Genomic DNA, 17,994 nt, shown 5'->3' on the forward strand with positions numbered 1-17,994 from the left:
ATTGAAGCTTAACCTTTTCAGCAATTGTCATCACCGACAAACGCGAATTCTGAAAGATCTGTTGATTACGTGCTTTCCAAATTCCCCACACAGCTGCTATCCACATGACATGCAAGACAATACGATACTCCTTATCCTCCCCCACCAAAGCCACAAAATAGTCATGATGGTCCCTCCATTGGCCCTGAAAGACTGACACAAAACCAAGCCACCCTGCTAGGATCGGCAAAACAATACTAAAATGCGGACACCGGACAAAAATATGATCCCTATCCTCAGTCTCCTTACAACCATTATAACAAGTTTGATTCTCCTCCGCTAAAATATTACGCCGCATCAAATTATCCTTTGTCGGTAATCTATTACAAAATAACCGCCAAATAAAAATATTTACCTTTAGGGGAACCACTTTCAACCACCACACCTGAGAACCACGGAACAACTGAACATCCCTTGTCGTCGTTAACAAATGATAAACACTACTAACATTATAACAATGTGAAGAATGAAGCCGCCAGACCCACGAATCCTCCACCGCCTCTCGCAGAACCATTGTCCCCACCTCCCGTATGCAATCCCCCAACAACTCTTCCTCCCGTGCATACAACCGTCTCCGCCAACTCCACGCTTGCCCCCATCCCCGCACCCTAAATTATACATCCGAGCTACTGTTGCATCCTTATATTCCGACAAGTTAAAAAGCCTCCTAAATCTATCCTCCATCACCTCTCCCTCCAACCAAGGATCCCTCCATAACAAGGTATTCTCACCATTACCAACAACACGCTGAATATTCTTAGTCACCTACCCAGGAACATTCAAACCCAGCCCTTGACGAATTGTGTTTACACTCTGTCATCACACCGACTCCCCGCTGCCCCTATATTCAACCGCCCCCCATTGTCACCATATTGGAATGCTAACACACGATACCACAAAGATGTCTTCTCTACCAACATCCTCAAACTCCATTTCCCTAATAAAGCCTCGTTAAACTCCCTTAACTTTCTGACGCCTAACCCTCCATTCTTATTACTCGAACAAGTAGTATCTCAATCAAACCACACTATCTTCCTCCTCTCCTCCGATCCTCCCCAAAAGAACACATTAAATAAAGATTCAAGAGAAGCAATAATACCTAGCGGTGCTTTGAAAAAGGATAGAAAGTACACCGGAATAGAGGACATGACAGATTTCAACAAAAATCAAACGACCTCCCAAAGACAGATTACGACACTTCCACCCTAATAACCTTTTTCTAATGATGTCCACCACCGGTTGCCAAAATTTCAACTTTCGAGGATTACCACCAATGAGCAGCCCCAGGTACACAAAAGGAATAACACCAAGCTTACAAAGAAACGCATGCTTTAATTTAAATTGTGCACAAAAGAATAAAGGCGGGTTTGGATTAGCTTTAAAAAATGATTTCTTTTATATTTTTAAAATTAATTTTTATGAAAATTTAATTTTAAAACAATTTTTTTTAACTCATTTTCAATAAATTATAAAATTAATCTTAACATTTAGTAATATAAATATATATTATTAAAGACTTAAACAGTAAGAATTACATAATTTGTTTATAAAAAATTATTTAAAATAATTTTAAATTTAATTAACTTTTTGAAACCTTTGATATCCAAAAAAATTATAGAAAAATAATGAAATACTTAAAATAGTATTTTTTATTTAAAATATTATTTTAACTTTTTGTAAAAATATTTAAACAAAAATATATAATACTATAAAAAAAATTAAAAAAAGTTGAAACAAACATATCCTAAGTCACTAATATTGATGTGTATTTTTATTAAAAATGGTTATCTATTTAAATCTATTTCGGGCTAGCAGGAGGTCCATAAAAACCAATCCAATCCATAAGTCCAATCTAGTCAAGACACAACTATCATTGACGACCAAATGGGCATCCATCAACAGATACCACACAAGAGCATTTCCTTCCTTTCATCAAAATTGTGATCTACATCCAACGACTTCAAAAAAAAAAAAAACTTTTCCTGTAAAAAAAACTCAAAGACAGGTTATAATCATCCTTACTATATAACTGTGAATCAAAATCAAAGTCATATACATATGGATGTCAACGAGATAGAGAATGTTTAGAGGATGCTTCTTCACTCTCCGCTTCGCCCCTTAATTTATTTTCCATCCCTGTCTCTAATTCCCACCATGGGAGAATATTTTTCCCCATCCTCACATATCACCACAGAGATTTTTGCAGTTGAAAAAAACGCAAATTATTAATCATCTGAGGATCATTATTGTTGAGAATCCAAGTGATGATTTGAGCATCATTAGTTTCCCACGCATCTAAAGTTATTTTCTCTATCGGTGCCTTAGAAACATTATCTAGGCGACTCTATAATCCCTTTCCATTAATATACATCTAGAACTGAAATTGCAGAATAATTTTTGCCGGTAAAACAGACACAATTTTTTTTTCTCATTTTCTAAAGTATGATACAACTAACACTTTTTTTTCTCTCAATAAACTAAACTTTGCTAACAAGGATATTTGATCTACGGTCATCGAACAACGAGCACTAGATATGCGATCACCGAAAAACAATTTGTAATCACCGAACAACAATCAACAATCTGCAATCAACAACCACTGAAATAGATTAAATCGGAGCCAAACAATAATCTGCAATCACCAAACGACACATAATCACAATCAAACGAAGAAGGCCAAGAATCAATTGCGATCACAGCACAACAATGAAAATCTCCAAGACGAAATAACGAATTGGCAATCAAAAACTTAGAATCGCAAGTAACTACAAGGTTTCAATTTCGAAAGAAAGGATTTCAAAACAAACACAAACAAAGAACGCGATTACAAGAGTGAACCAGTGGAATATCGTTGTTCAGCCAAGATAACAAGACTTTCCAAATTTGATCGAACCTACTAATATCATGTCAGGAAAATTAGATTGATGCCTTTCTCTATTGCATTTCATACTATATATAATAGTATCGGTAATTACAGATAAGTATAAATTATAATGACAAATATTTTTTAGTCTAATTTATCAAAGCTATTACAGAAAAGTAAATAATTTATAGCAGGGAATAAGATCAATTCCTAATTAACAATTTTCTTCGATCATCAGAAAATTTTCACCAAGGCATCAAAAATCTTTCCATGATGACCATCATCAACCATTCACTAACTCTCTATTTGGATACAGAATAGAATGGGAAAGCATTGATGCTTATAATTTCAAGAGTAGGTGTAAGTAAAAAACAAAGATGAATAATTAAATGATTTAGTGGCATCAACAACCAAAATGAATCAGAAAAAGGACCATATGCTTTTGTTGCAATGTAAATATCAATTTGGTCCCTCAAAATAGTCATGTCAATTTAGTCCATGAATTTCTATATCAATAAATTCATTTAAGTTCTCCTATTGGTCATTTTGTGAGGTACCAAATTCATTTTACTAATTGTATTATTCCGTATATTTCGTCCATGGGCACATTTTCATGAACATTTTAAAGAGCTAACATACAAAGCAACAACACAATAAAAACAAGGTCATTTCTATTCTCAGAAATACTTATCAACCATCCATAAAAAAATCATCAAGTTCTCAAAATCCCAACCAGGTACCATATAGCATTTTTGACATATCATCAAGTTCTGAACCATGTGTTTGTTCCTTCTCAGGAAGTTGTATGAGCTCTATGATTCTACTATAGAAATTATCAATCCAATTCAGATTGAAAGTAGAAGATTATGTTGATACCCTTTTAGCAGAATGTCAATCAAACAGCAACCTCAGTCCATACAAAAAAAAATGCAGACAGCCAAAATTTGATCTGAAACAATATTGAAAATATGTCAAAGTCTTCCAAGAGGATAATGTCACTTACTATCTAAGAGGTGGATAATGTCACTTTTGAAACAATATTGAAAATATGTCAAAGTCTTCCAAGAGGATAATGTCACTTACTATCTAAGAGGTGGATAATGTCACTAGAAAGTCTACTACTGGCTGGTGTAAGTTCTTAGGAAATGCTCTTATTTCTTGAAAGTGTAAGAAACAAGATTCAGTTTCAAAGTCATCCACCGAAACAGAATATCGTGGAGTGTCTGATGCTTGTTCTAAAATAATATAGATGTGCGGTCTTCTTACAGAAAAGAGAACAAATATTTTGAATCTCATTGTACATCAGTAATAGAAACTATGCTAAATCTTAATTTGAAATCGGGTGTGTAGAGAGCCAAAGGAAAACTATTTAGAAATCAGAAGAGTTACTTACCAATGCATAAGCCTTCCTTAGAAATTGTGTGAATCTGCAATATTGATTTTACACGGTTAGTTGGAATATAGATATAGTTTTCTTTTTTTTTCTAATCCTATCCAATTCAAAATACTTTTCACATCTTATTTGCAACATCTGAAAAATGATTTTGCTGTAAAAGACACAAATTTTCTATATATTGCTTCATTCAAACATAAGCTTTTGATTGTCACTTTTATAGGTGAGATACTTAAACAAACCTCTATTTACATAGTAAAAAAAGTACAAGTACATAAGCAAAATAGGTAGTAAGATATTGATTTTGTACTTAATAGTACTAAAGGCCAATAAATTCTCTGCGATGTTATCGAAGTCCAGTTTGGATTTGAGACAATATCCGAGAGCGGTTAAGCAAAGTATTTCTTCAAATACTCCAGACAAAATGTTGTTAGAGCAATTTAGTTGTTGAATGAATGATGTAGTCATTTAAAATAACACCAAGAGGTTAAAATAACAAGCAGCAAATAGTCAAGTGCTTTGTATGGATAAACTATGGCATGATGCTAATTGCATGGTGTGTTAAATAATTGCAGTAGAAAACTATAATTACAACCTTAATATTGAGTTTGGAAGATAATCAAAGTTATATAGCGGCCATTATGACAACAGCATTTGTCCACAACTATTTGCATTTTTGGTATTTGCAAAGTAACTACAGTTGCAACTGGAACCTAAAATTAGTTTGAGCTCAGCAACCTAGTTTGTGTATAGCTTAACTTATGCCATAGATTATTGGACTATACAAACATGGATGGAGTAATGATATCTATCACAAAAAGTATTGTGACCATAAATGCAAGAAAAGTTCAACTTTTACATGCATTACTAGGAAATTATTAGGCATTATGCCATTATACAGACTAATAACATCATGATTTTGAATAGATAAGATATCAATTAAAATAAAACCAACATTTGACTGAGTTAGGAAATGAAACAAATTAACTTAACTAGCTACAATTACAGCTTGTACCAAAAAGTATTTAAATTGAATAAGAAAGAAGATAACAAGTTAAGGCTAAAATACCTGAAAAATTGTTCATGACATGTTAATTTTGTCTGTGGCATGTGCGAGATTCAGTTTTTGTTCATAAAGCTTTAATAGAGAAGATGACTCCTCCTTATAATGTTTTATATATCTGTTAAGGAACAACTTATCGCTAACTACCAATGGAGTAGTTAAGCTTGCTTTCTTATGCAAACCTTTCTTCAAAAGATATTGCACAACATATGCCCTTGGTATGATTTTTCTCTCAAGACTGGCCCCCAAAACCCTTGGTAATTTGGCAATGGCCATAGCATCCCAACCCAACTCGTCGACCCAAAAGCTCATGACTAAATTAATTTTATCAATGGATGTTAACATACAATGAGGATGCTTTCTAAACGCTTCAACAACATCTTCGTCAGACCAACCCCATCTTTTAAAGGTATCAACTTTCTCTTTCCACTTGGTCTCGGATACTGTCCTTTTGGCAAGCATCGCTACTGCGAATAAGGAACGTGAAGGATCAAACCCCAGATCCTTCACTTCCTCCACCACCTTGAGAATGCCAGATGTGCTGAGAATCTTGCTATGCATCCTAAGCAATCTTGCAATGTTTAAGTCTATCAATCCATTCTCGATCAACATTTGAATGTTCTGCGGCACGCGATGGTCGCTAAGTATAGTTGGATTTTGAACTGCACAAGCAATAGTATCCTTGTCTGATTGCAAGAATCTGTAAAGCAATTCATAGACTGGTACTATATGATTCTCCAGGCTTGGAGACAGGATCACAGGGCCCTTGCTGACAAGGTTAACAATGTCGGAGTTAGAAGCACCTTTGGAGAGTAAAAATCGAAACTTTGGCAAGACCCTTTTGGAGGGGTTGCAGGAAAGTAGGCAAGGTAGCTTGGTAATGATGTGGCAAAGTTGGGAGTGTGAGAAACCGTGGTTTTTGAAGAAGTTGAGAACTAAATCAGGGTTTTGGGATGTGTTGAAATAAAGATGGTAGGTGGAGGAAAGTTTGGAAGCAAATTGTGGAGAGAAACCCAAATTGTGGATGAGGTAGGACACTGCAAATGAGGTTGAATTGGAAGTGTTGGTGCAGAAATGGAGAGAAAATGGTAATGGGTTTTTTGGGGATAGTGTGAAAGTTAAGGCCTTGAGGTAGAGAAGGGGTTTATGGCGATGAGTTTTCAACATTTTAAAAGCAAAAATTAAGTTGAAGAAGTTTATGCTTATGCGGGGAAACTATGAAGAAATTGAAGAAAAAAAAAAGCAGAAACGCAAGACACGAAGAAAAGTGAAAACTGAGAGCGAAAGTGTAAATGAAAGATGAAAGAGAAAGGGAAGGAAGAGAATGTGATACTTGTTCTATGGACCTTGTATGTTTCCCCGGTGAAATTCTTACCCGCAGCAGCATACAAATGAAAGAGTACTCCCTCGTTTTAAAATGAGTGTATTACATAGAGATGAAGCTTTTTGCATACAAATAGGGCTGTTTTTAGACTACACAGAGATCCACCCGAGAACCGGTCCAGCAAAACCGGACCAATAGACCGCCTGAAATTTCGTCAATTTGAATTGGCGACTACATGTGGTGTAATCAATCTAATTGTCGACTGCACGCATAGCTTAAGAGCTAGCACCAATTCACCAGGCGCCCCACTATATTGTCTTTTTAATAAAAATAAATTATCTAACAAAATAAATGAAAAAAATACTAATATTTAATTTAAATTACTTTTACATTGGTCATATTGGCCACCGGTTCCACACTCCCTAGCTAACCTAACTCATTGCGCTCACGGTAGATTCATCCCAGGTGTTTGAGAATTTGAAGTCCCAAAAACATCACCATCACCAGATTCTCTAATAAGTTATTGCATTTATAAGTTATCTTGTGTCAGCATTGACGCACTTTCGTAATTGAGTTTCTGACCCATGCCAGAGTAGTAGGGTTGTGTTGATGGGGTTATTGGTGTGCGTCCTAGACGATTGAATGGCGACATTGGTGTGAATTATTTGTTGGAGAGATGAAGAAATGGTTGTTGTGTGTTTGGTAACCCCATGTTTGTTACATGTCATGGTGTTATGACGTTTGGGTGTATTAGCTATGGTAGGAGGAAGTGTTGGTGTTATATGTTTCTTGCGTATTTTGGCTATGGTATGATGATGTGTTGGGGGCAAATGGATGTTGGTTGTTTTTATTAATAAGCATTTTGTTGGATGTGGTATGGGCATGGTTTACCGTGAAAATTGGTAAACAAGCGCTAGTTTTTCAAAAGTAAAAAGTTTTTGGTTACTCGCATGATCGACTAGATTGGTCCTAGGATATATGCTTTATATTTTAGATATTCTCGTATAAAGTGAAGAACAATTCGACACAAATCATGCTCTCGTTTCAAAGTTCGTTTGATCTATGTGAATCTTTTAAAATAGCGTTGTGACTTGTAAAAGCAATTGAAGAATAAATTGCAGTAATGTAAATGACAAGAATGTAAAATTTTGGAAATGTTAAAATTGTATAAAACCATAAAAAAAAGGATGTAAAGATGGTGTTTTTATACGTACATTCTCAGACTGACTCGTTTCTCACACACGGGTACTTTGAGTTAATTAATGAGACTTATACAAAAATGAACACCCTGAATCTAAACACTAAGACTCCTATATATACGAATTCGAAATCACTGTCCCCAACGGTCTTTCGATCAGAGCTCGCCACATTGCGCTCGACATGCTCTTCCCTTGCCTTGAAGCTCCACGCTTCCCTTCATACAATAGATCAAGACAAACAGCAGTTACGCCTTCATTCAAACTTAACTTTCATGTCGAATACTCGTTTTCGTCGAACCAAATATCAAAATTTAGAAAATATTTCTAAGTCCATGCCCAACAACTTTCCTTATCAAAAAGGTAACTTTGACAGGATTGCAACAATCATGTCATCTTGTCGAAGACTTCCAATCTTCTCAATTATATTTCATTTTCTTCAACAATAACGTGGTGTCGAAAATTCCAGCTAACAAATTACCCCCCAAAATGTTATTTTCGACATATCGAAGAAAATGGCAATTTTTACCATTACTTTTGACACCACTAAAACCTTTCAATTCACATGACGCCATATTCATTATGATGTTTGCCTTCAAAACGTCTCTTCATACCTTGCGTGCAAATTTTCTTCAATCATGATACTCTGGGCTTTAAGGTCTTTCGATCTGCTCCTCCGGCTAAAGATGGTGATTACTTAGCCTAGATAGCAAAAATAGAAAAGAAGAAATCCCAATTTTGAAAAGATATGGGTATCTTCAATCTAATTGAGTTGTCAAAGGTAGGACCCACTTAATGTTCGAGTATGTTAGTCGCTACCATGTTCTTCTGGGATAGTACCCATAAAACCTTCCATCTTCCTTGTGGAATGATGACACCAACCTTGTTCTATATAGATGCTATAGTCGGACTCAAACCTACTGGTGAAACCTTCGATCCCACGTACCTAGTTGAGGACTCTATAGACTTCGACGTCTCCTGGGTAGCGTATAACACTCATATCAAACATTATCATGACAAAAACAACTGATAAAGTCTCTGATCGAGAACATATTGTGTTTCTCATCCTATGGCTATGTCTCTACGTCTTCTGCTCGAGGTTTGTTCAAATAGAGAAGAGGCTCATCATCATTACCAACTAACTCCATGTTGGTCGCAAACTTTGTTTAAGTGAGATGATTCTGATTCACCTCTATGAGTCCCTTGGCGAAGGAGTTACATATCTTAAGAACCCAAAACCCAAAGGGAACTTCGTATTTGCTGGACCCTTTTGGCTGCTTCAACTATGGTTGAACGCCACCTTCCAGGCCTTTTTACGCTATCTCAGTCCTATTGATGGTGATTCTAAGGAGATAAAGAATAGAAGAGTCAAATGGGTTCGTCTGGCTCAATTAACCCCTTTCGAAAAAGGACAAGATCTTCAGCAAATCTTTACCCACTTCGTGATGGTCTTCGCGAAGCGTCACAACTTTACTCTTTATATGGCTCTGTTTGCAGCCAGAAAAATTGGACCTGAGTGGTTTACGAGATAATTCCCTACCCCCAAGAAAGAGCAAGAAACAATCTTTCGACATCTGGGAATTATTCCTTTCTCCAAGAGTGATACCTCTAAGGCTACGTCCATCTAAAAACAACATTTTCCTATTAAGCTATCAACCAAATCTTGTTGCTTGACAATTTGGCCTTATCCATATTTTACCAAAATCCCTCATCGAGCAAAAGGGTAATCTTCTCCTATAGAACATGAATCATACAGAGGAAGAAAGCAGCAAGATTTTGACAAGATACTATGGTCGAACTAAGTTAGTTCCCGTAACTTTCCAACCATGTTTCCTCCTTACTCAAGAATTCGACAGCTGGTGGGACAATTACTATTCTGAAGAATTTCTAGATGTCGAAGGATTTACTCAACATTTAACAAAAGCCTTTTCTTCTGTGCAGAATAAGGTCAAGAAAGGTACTTCGATCCACATCAAGGAGATCCAAGAATTCCAGAAATATTTTGAAACTGTTTACAGGCCTGATGACTTAGGTCGAACCATCCACAAGGTTGCAGTTAATCTAAAGGAAATTTTTTCAAAATGGTAAATGCGTTAAAATTACCTTCACATGTTAAACCTGAACTATGTTACGAGTTGGCTTTTAACATGTATCCTCCAAAATTCACTTGACTGTCAACTGCTGATTTCGGTGGCTCTCAGCCCTCTATTTCTATAATAGTTTTTTTGTGGGAATTTTGTGAAAAACCTTCGCGAAGACTCGAAAAAACGTGCCCAACGAGTGGTTCTAACTAAGCATACCATAGACAGTTTCAAAGGTCACCTTCATATTGGCCTGGAACATGTTTGTGTGCTTTCTCCATTACCTGAAGGTGTGGAATGGGAGGTCCTTCGACTCAACTTTTTCCTTTCAAATTTATAGTCTAATTCACATGTTAACTCTTGTTTATCTTTTGCAGGTACAAGGATCCCAAAGGAAACATCTTCTGCCAAAGATTTTATTGAAGTAAAGACTGAAGAAGTAAAAAAAAACCACTGCAACGAAGGTATGTTTTAACCAATATACTCTTTTTTGCTATATTTTATGTTACTTCTATTAACAACTCAACTCTCTTAGCCTGCCAAGAAACCTCCAACTCCCAAGAAGAAGAGGCAAGTACAAGTCATCGAATATGATTCTGATGGTGATTTCTTGCCTGACATAGCCAAACATTTGAAGAGGATTAAAAAGCAGCAGAAAACTACTGAGGTTCCTACCCAATCAACTTCAAAGGCAACCAAAATCAAGGTGAAGAAAACCCATCCTCCAGCAGTCATTTACATTGACACCAATCAATTACAAGTAATAGAACTAACTGAGAGCGAGAACTTGAGTCCTGAAGTCAAAGATCCAAAGGTAAATACCTTTTACTACATGCAAGATCATTCATTTCTTTATCTTTGGCTGGCACGTAAAACATTTATTTCAATATTATTTTTAGGATGCAGCAGAAGTTTCAAATGAAACTATTGTCGAATAACCCAATCAACAAATCTCTCTAGTTGATGTCATCACCATTCAACTAACTTCATCCGAAAAAAGCTCTGATAATGGATCTATGACTGAGATCAACAAACCAGTCGAATACCCTCAGCCACAAGACACTGAGATGAAAGTTGCTGATAATTCCTCTGAAGAAGGTTCTTCTAAGATTGACGAACCCAAGAATGACGAGCCTGACAATGAAGAAGAAACCGAAGAAGAAGAATGGGATGAAGCCAACCTTTTCAATTACCATGAAGACATCATCATGGATGATCTCGAAGATGATAAACAAGACGATGGTAACAAAGGGAAGAAAGACTATGTTCAACACCTAACACCTGATCCGGTGAAAACAAGAAATGCCCCCGAGGGTAAAACAACTTCGACCGACAATTTCGCAAAACTATCTTCCATGGAGTTGGAAAATCTGAAGCGCATCAAGCCTCTCGAATACTTGAAAGCAATTATCAACGTCAGAGAGAGCTCTTCTAAAAAGAGTGTCAGTCTTTCGATTGTGTCCGAAATAATCGTCCCCAATGATCTTTCGATCAGAGCTCGCCGCGTTGTGCTCGGCACGCTCTTCCCTTGCCCTGAAGCTCCACGCGTCCCTTCATTCAATAAATCAGGACAAAAAGCAGTTACACCTTCATTCAGACTTAACTTTCCTGTCGAATGCTCGTTTCTGTCGAACCAAATATCAAAACTTAGAAAATATTTTTAAGTTCATGCCCAACAACTTTCCTTATCAAAAAGGTAGCTTCGACAGGATTTCACCAATCATGTCATCTTGTTGAAGACTTCCAATCTTCTCAATTATATTTGATTTTCTTCAACAATAACGTGGTTTCAAAAATGCCAGCTAACAGAGGTACATAAGACCTTGAAATGATGTTTTCTTGAAGCACACTTGATTGTGAGGCTCATGGCCTGATGAAACATTTTTGAAAAGGGCATGGAAATAAGCACATGAATCTATGAAGTTTCTTGATGAATCAAGCCATATGATCTTGAGATGAACTTGATTAAATGAGGTGGAGAGATGCTGAAAACATGGAACTTGATGATAATAAAATCTCTCTTGAAGTCTAAGCCATTTAGCTTCCATGAATGCCCAGTTGATTGAGGATCGATCCTTAAAACCCTAGCTTTAGAAGAGGTATGAACGCACTTGATTCCCTCACCTATATTGCACAAAAATTTTGAAAGACAAAATATATCTTTTTGTATTTTGGTTAGTATAAAATATCAAAGAAATATTCACAAGTTAAACAAACATGGGTGCTTGATGATTCCCCCAAAGATGAGGTGAGCAGAAAGCTAAAAGATCAAACCTCAAGATGGTGATCTTGATTAATGATTGAAATGCAAATGATTGGGAAATATTAGGGTAAAAAATTGAGGTATGACAGCAGCCATTATACAAGCTGAATCAAGGTTGCAGCTGTCTAAGAATGAAAAGGAGCAGAACATAAACCCAGCTCAATATAGAAGGTTGATTGGACCATTACATTAGTTAAGCAATACGCGGCCAAATTTGGCGTTTAGTGTCTGTATTGCGAGTAGATTCATGGAGAGACCGAAGGTGTCTCACTTGACAGCAGTCAAAAGAATCCAAAGATACGTCTAATGGTCTACTGGTTGCAGAGTTCTCTTTCCCACAGTGGATATTGACAAAAAAAAATGCAATTTGCTCAGTTTTACCGATTCTAATTGGTGCAAAGATAAAGATGATTGAAAGTCTACAGTTGAATACATCTTTATGTTCAGTGAAACACCAATCTCACAGTGTTCGAAGAAGAGACCAGTAGATGCACTATTGTCTTGTGAGACAGAGTATATTACCGCTTTGTTATGTATGTGCCAAGTCGTGTGGCTAATGAATCTATTGGAAGAGTTGAGCAACAATGAGAGTGAGGTTGTCACACTATTGGTTGATAATATTTTAGCTATTAATCTTGCTAAGAACCCAATTGCACATGAGAGGAGAAAGCACATTGAGATGAAGTTTCACTACTTGAGGGAGCTTGTTAGTGAAAGCAAGTTAAGATTGAGATATTGTAGAAGCGAGGACCAAGTTCTGACTTGTTGACTAAGGAAGTCACAAATGATGTGTTCAAGAGGTTGAAGATGGGCATGGGCATAGAGGACTTGGAGCACTTGAATTAAGGTGGTGTGTTGAGTGAAAATTAACAATTCAAGTGCTGTAACCGGTTAACACGGGAGTGTAACCCGTTACAGCTGGTGGAAAAACACTTCTGCAAAAGGAAAAAACTTTTTTTGAGTTGCGTTAACCGGTTAACGAAACACGTTAACCGGTTACACTTGACATTGAGTTTTTGTGTTTTATCTGTTGTAATCGGTTACCAGATTGTGTTAACCGGTTACATCCCCGAACTTTGGCCTTTTTCTGTATTTTAAGGATGTGTTTTAAGTCTTAATCATTTTGTAACACTTATATAATGTCTTAGAGGCATCCTCATCTCAAATAATAAATGAAAATTATCATTTTCACTCTGAATTATCTCTCTCTCATTCTCTTCTCTCTCATTACCTTTTTCTTTTTCTTCATGTACTTCATTGTTTACGAAGTGTGTGGTTGCATCTTCCAACAATTCTCTATTGAAACTCCATAAAATCACCACCACTTATCCCTGTTCACTTACACTAGTTTATTCATTTACACTAGTTTATTAGTACTACAAATTGAAGTGAAATGTTAATTGGATGACCGAGTGAAACCCCCTAGGCAAGCTACACCATGAAGTCACCATTTTCGGCACCCAGCAGAAGAACAAACAAACCGGAGGTATTACTAATCTGAGAGACAAAAATAAAACAATTGTATTCCTCTTCATTCCATTGAATTTGAACCCTTCATATTTCTTTCAAACAATTTTCTCAGTATTATTCTTTCAATTTTCACTCCATCAATCAATCAATCATGTTCAACTTCCCTAGAACCCTAATTTATCTCAAAACCGTAACACCACTATCCCCAAACCCTAATCCTCTTCTCCACCGCTACACATCACTATTTTCTCTTCATTTCTCCACCAACACTTCCGATTCAACCTCGTTTGCAGTCTCCTACCTCATCCATAATTTCGGATTCTCCCCGCAATCTGCTTCCAAACTTTGCTCCAATTACCGTCTTCAATTCAACACATCCCAAAACCCTGACTCTGTTCTCACATTCTTCATAAACCACAATTTCTCACATTCCCAACTCCGTCATATCATTGAAAAAGCACCATGGCTACTTTCCTGCAACCCCTCCAAAAGGATCTTACCAAAGTTTCAATTTTTACTCTCCAAAGGCGCTTCTAACTCCGACATTGTTAACCTCGTCAGTAAGAACCCTTTCGTCCTCAAATCAAGCCTCAAGAATCAAATAATCCCAACCTATGAATTGGCCTATAGATTCTTACAATCCGACAAGGACACTATTGCCTGTGCGTTTCAAAACCCGTATTTCTTCGGAGACAATCTCGTGCCGCATAACATAAAATTGTTGATTGAGAATGGAGTGGCAGACTCAAACATTGCAAGATTGCTTCAGGACCAAAGTCGGATATTCAAGGAACCTAACATGCTGAAGTTAGTGAAAGAATTAAAGGATTTGGGATTTAATCCTTCAAAAACAGAGTTTGGTATCGCATTGAAAGCCAAAATATCGGTATCAAAAACCAAGTGGAAAGACAAAGTTGATGCATTTAAGAAATGGGGATGGTCTGATGAACATGTTGTTGAAGCATTTAGAAAGCAGCCTTATTGTATGTTAGTATCCGTTGTTAAAATTAATTTAGTCATGAGTTTTTGGGTCGATCAGTTCGGCTGGGATGCACTTATCCTACCCAAGAAACCAATGTTTTTTTTGTTAAGTTTGGAAAAGAGGATAATTCCAAGGGCTCATGTCGTGCAATTTCTGCTTAAGAATGGCTTGCGAAAAAAGAATGCAGGCTTAACATATCCATTTGTAGTGACTGAGAAGAGTTTTCTTGATAGGTTTATAAAACGTTACGAGAATGAGTCTTCTTATCTATTAAAGCTGTATGAGGAAAAGCTCAATCTTGCATGCACCACCGACGACAAAACATGCATATCATGATCAGATTTTCAGGTATTTTAAACTTAACATGTCATTGTTGTGCCTTATTTTATTTGAAATTTGTTTGGTACAGACAATAATTGGAGCTAGTTTAATCATTGGCAGCTATAACCATAGTTATAGTAGCTGTGTAATTGTGAAGACCTCTTATTCATCAGAATTGAAGCTGCACTTATTGTGAAGACTTCTCTTACTAGTTAGCATTATGCTTTAGATTGGTAACTAATTCTTATGATTTCTAAAGACTTTTCCTTTTGGTTCTCTAAACATTGGTGTTTCGGGAAGATTAGCTAGTTTCAGCATTTTTGTTATCTTTATGAGCCAATAAGGTACATTGCTTTATATTATTTTTCTGTTTAGGAGAATATCTTATCCACCTCGAAGATGTTCTTTTCATCTTTTCCTTTGAATTCTATATTATCTGTTTATAAATAATGAATTGGAAGGTGAGAATGTAAATGGTTTTAGTTCAAATTTAGAGGTGACGTAAAATCGGGGGTTGGTAATCCCAGAGATTGGCCTGTTAGTGAAGGTTTTGGTCCTGAGAGGGTGCTATTTTCAAAATGTTAGGTTCGAATCCCGCTAGGTGCTAATAATTTTTGTGTTGGGCGTAAGTCCATACAGAGCTTACCTCTGACTCTAAATGGATCATTGCAAGTGGACGTTGAGAATGGTGATAGAGCTTACCTCTGAATTAGTCGGTTGTAAGGCCGGATACAAAGTTTGCAAAATAAAAAAACTGGGTGGTGGTAGTAATGACGATGCAAGTGGTGAATGGTGATAGAGACTTTTCAAGTGGATCAAAATGTAACAAGAGTGTGGTGAAAACAACAGGAACAAGAACTTAGAGTGGTGCGGTGATGGTGAAACAACCTCAAGATGTGAAGAAGTCAAACAGAATTCTCTCAACAGTGCGGACAACCATACTTTGTGCCAATTGGTCACTTAATTGATTGAAGAATCATAAAGTAATAGAATACTCATTTTAAAATTATCCACAACCTCCGTGAAGGAAATCAAAGTTCAAATTATATGACAAAGCTAGGCGAATCTACTAACAAGAATCACCTCATTCACACCTTCCTTCTTCCAAAATTGAGTTAGATCCTTTCAACATCAACTGATGTTGAAGGAATTTTTTTTTTAAGAATTTAATTTTTTCCCCCTCTTTTTATTTGTTTTGTTTTGTAACCAAAAAAGGTGTTAACTCTAATGGTTTGTTTATTTTAAGTGAAATTGAAAAAAGAAATATCAAGGGAAGTGATTGCCTAACTTTAGCACGCAGGTTACCCGACTTTGAGTGCATATATGAACTACATGATCAATTTTATGCATTTTTTCAAGCTTCGATTTTTCCTATTTCAAATGTATTTTCAAAAAACCCAATTAAGATCTTTGTGTTTATTTGGATTTAATGAAAAAAGTGAGTGTGGTGCTCCTTGCAATGTCCTAAATGATTTTTCTAGTGAAAAAAAAAACTTTCTTTACACACATTGAAGAGAAACATTTTTTTGAGCTAAAAGAAATAACTTAATTTAATTTCTTAATAGAAAGTTTAATTCTCCATTTTTATTCATGAAAAGAAGTTAACAAAAAATTTAATTAAAAAATATTATATAAAAACTAAAATCAAATCAAGTATTAAAAATATTAATTTGGCAAAGATTTATAATTTATAATTTAATAAAATTAAAACAAATAAATATTTAATTAATAAAACTATTAAATTAATTTATTTCAACTAAATATATCAATGTATTTTCATAAAAAGGTATATATTTTGTTCTTCTATTATGAATATATCAAATCTACTATATTTCTCTTTTATTTTTTCTCATTATACACAAATACGTTATACTTCTCTTTTTCTTGTTATATTTCATACTCTTTCTTATATTTCCTTCTCTATTCAACTTCTTCAATCAACTATGACAAATGACATATCTACCCATTTAAACTTACCTCGTAAAAATCCACAAAAAATAGAGCGGGGTAAAATCGACATTGTGTAGGGTGCAAACTTAAAACCTTGATCCTTCTTATATAAAAAAAAAAAAGAATAGGGCGAGCATGCAGTACAATTTTAGCCTAAAAAAATTATGTTAATGTTCGTGTATGCAAAAATCCACAAAAAACGAGGTGGAATAAGAATTGAGTTTGGATTGTATAACAGAAATTTAAACATGTTTACTCTTGATTGGCACGCATTTTTTGTAGGATTGATGCATAAGCAAAGGATTGAACAAGGCAAAAGAAGAAAAGACCCTACAATACTCGCTAAGCGAGCTCTAGCAAACGCACAACAAGACTTCGCTAAGCGAGCAACAGTGAGCTCCAAGTGAGGACTGGTGTAACTCCCCGAATAATTATCTATTATTTTAATCGATTTTTTGTGATTTATTTGAATGTAATTGTTGGATTGTCGGTGTTTTACACTGTTTAGTGATGAATTAGAATTGTCAGAGATTTATTAGAATTTAAATAATTTAGTGAGAATTACTGGTTTTAGAGATAATTATTTAAAAGAAAATATAGTAATGAGAAATAATTATTTGGAAAATAAATATTTAAAATTGAGAGAATTATTTAATTTATCTTGAGAGAGTTAATGAGGGTAATATGAGATTATCATATTAGGGCTCCAAGGGTTAAAGTAGTAAAGGGATGGAATTTAGAAGGAGAACATACTTGTGAAGCGATCATGTCTAGAGAAAGAGAGGAGCAAAGCTAGGGCAAAGAGAACTTCCATTGAGAGAGAGAGAGAGAGAGAGAGAGAGAGAGAGAGAGAGAGAACTTTGAAGAATTTTGTCAAGGTAAGAGTGGGGTTCGAACTTTTTAATAGGAGGTATAATGGTGGATATGTGTAGATATCGAAAATTAGGTTTTTGGGTGTAGAATATTCATGAATTAATCCCTATAGTTGATTGCAATTGGTGAAATTAATGTGATAACATGTTTGACATTGTTGTGCTATGTCTATGTAT

At 35.6% G+C, this 17,994-nt stretch overlaps 2 protein-coding genes across 7 annotated transcripts in view; one reads left to right on the forward strand and one right to left on the reverse strand.

Moving 5' to 3' along the window:
• Positions 1–1,829: 1,829 nt before the first annotated feature.
• Positions 1,830–6,785, reverse strand: LOC131595184 (uncharacterized). 4 transcript variants are annotated; one of them, XR_009281744.1, is made up of 4 exons: positions 5,365–6,785; positions 4,296–4,329; positions 3,779–3,851; positions 1,830–2,622 (listed from the first exon to the last, which is right to left on the reverse strand). XR_009281744.1 is itself a non-coding variant. In XM_058867472.1 (3 exons), exon 1 carries the CDS (start codon positions 6,523–6,525, stop codon positions 5,377–5,379), a length of 1,149 nt encoding a protein of 382 aa, XP_058723455.1. In that variant the 5' UTR covers positions 6,526–6,785; the 3' UTR covers positions 2,629–3,851; positions 4,296–4,329; positions 5,365–5,376. The 4 variants fall into 4 exon arrangements, 2 of the variants coding, with proteins under 2 accessions (XP_058723455.1, XP_058723456.1); XR_009281745.1 differs by lacking the exon at positions 1,830–2,622 and having other exon boundaries at positions 2,629–3,851; positions 4,296–4,989; XM_058867472.1 differs by lacking the exon at positions 1,830–2,622 and having other exon boundaries at positions 2,629–3,851.
• A 6,651-nt stretch (positions 6,786–13,436) lies between these two features.
• Positions 13,437–17,994, forward strand: part of LOC131595186 (uncharacterized) — a 45,513-nt gene continuing 40,955 nt past the window's right edge. The window contains exons 1-3 of one of the 3 annotated variants that reach the window (XM_058867479.1): positions 13,438–14,679; positions 14,908–15,022; positions 15,116–16,605. In XM_058867479.1, coding sequence (XP_058723462.1) covers positions 13,844–14,679; positions 14,908–15,010 — 939 coding nt within the window. In that variant the 5' untranslated portion in view covers positions 13,438–13,843 and the 3' untranslated portion in view covers positions 15,011–15,022; positions 15,116–16,605. Of the gene's footprint in view, positions 15,023–15,115; positions 16,606–17,994 lie in introns of those variants that run through there. The other 2 variants (XM_058867476.1, XM_058867477.1) reach the window with 2 other exon arrangements.

The sequence above is a fragment of the Vicia villosa genome, linkage group LG4 (genome assembly GCF_029867415.1).
Source record: "Vicia villosa cultivar HV-30 ecotype Madison, WI linkage group LG4, Vvil1.0, whole genome shotgun sequence".
NCBI lineage: Eukaryota > Viridiplantae > Streptophyta > Magnoliopsida > Fabales > Fabaceae > Vicia > Vicia villosa.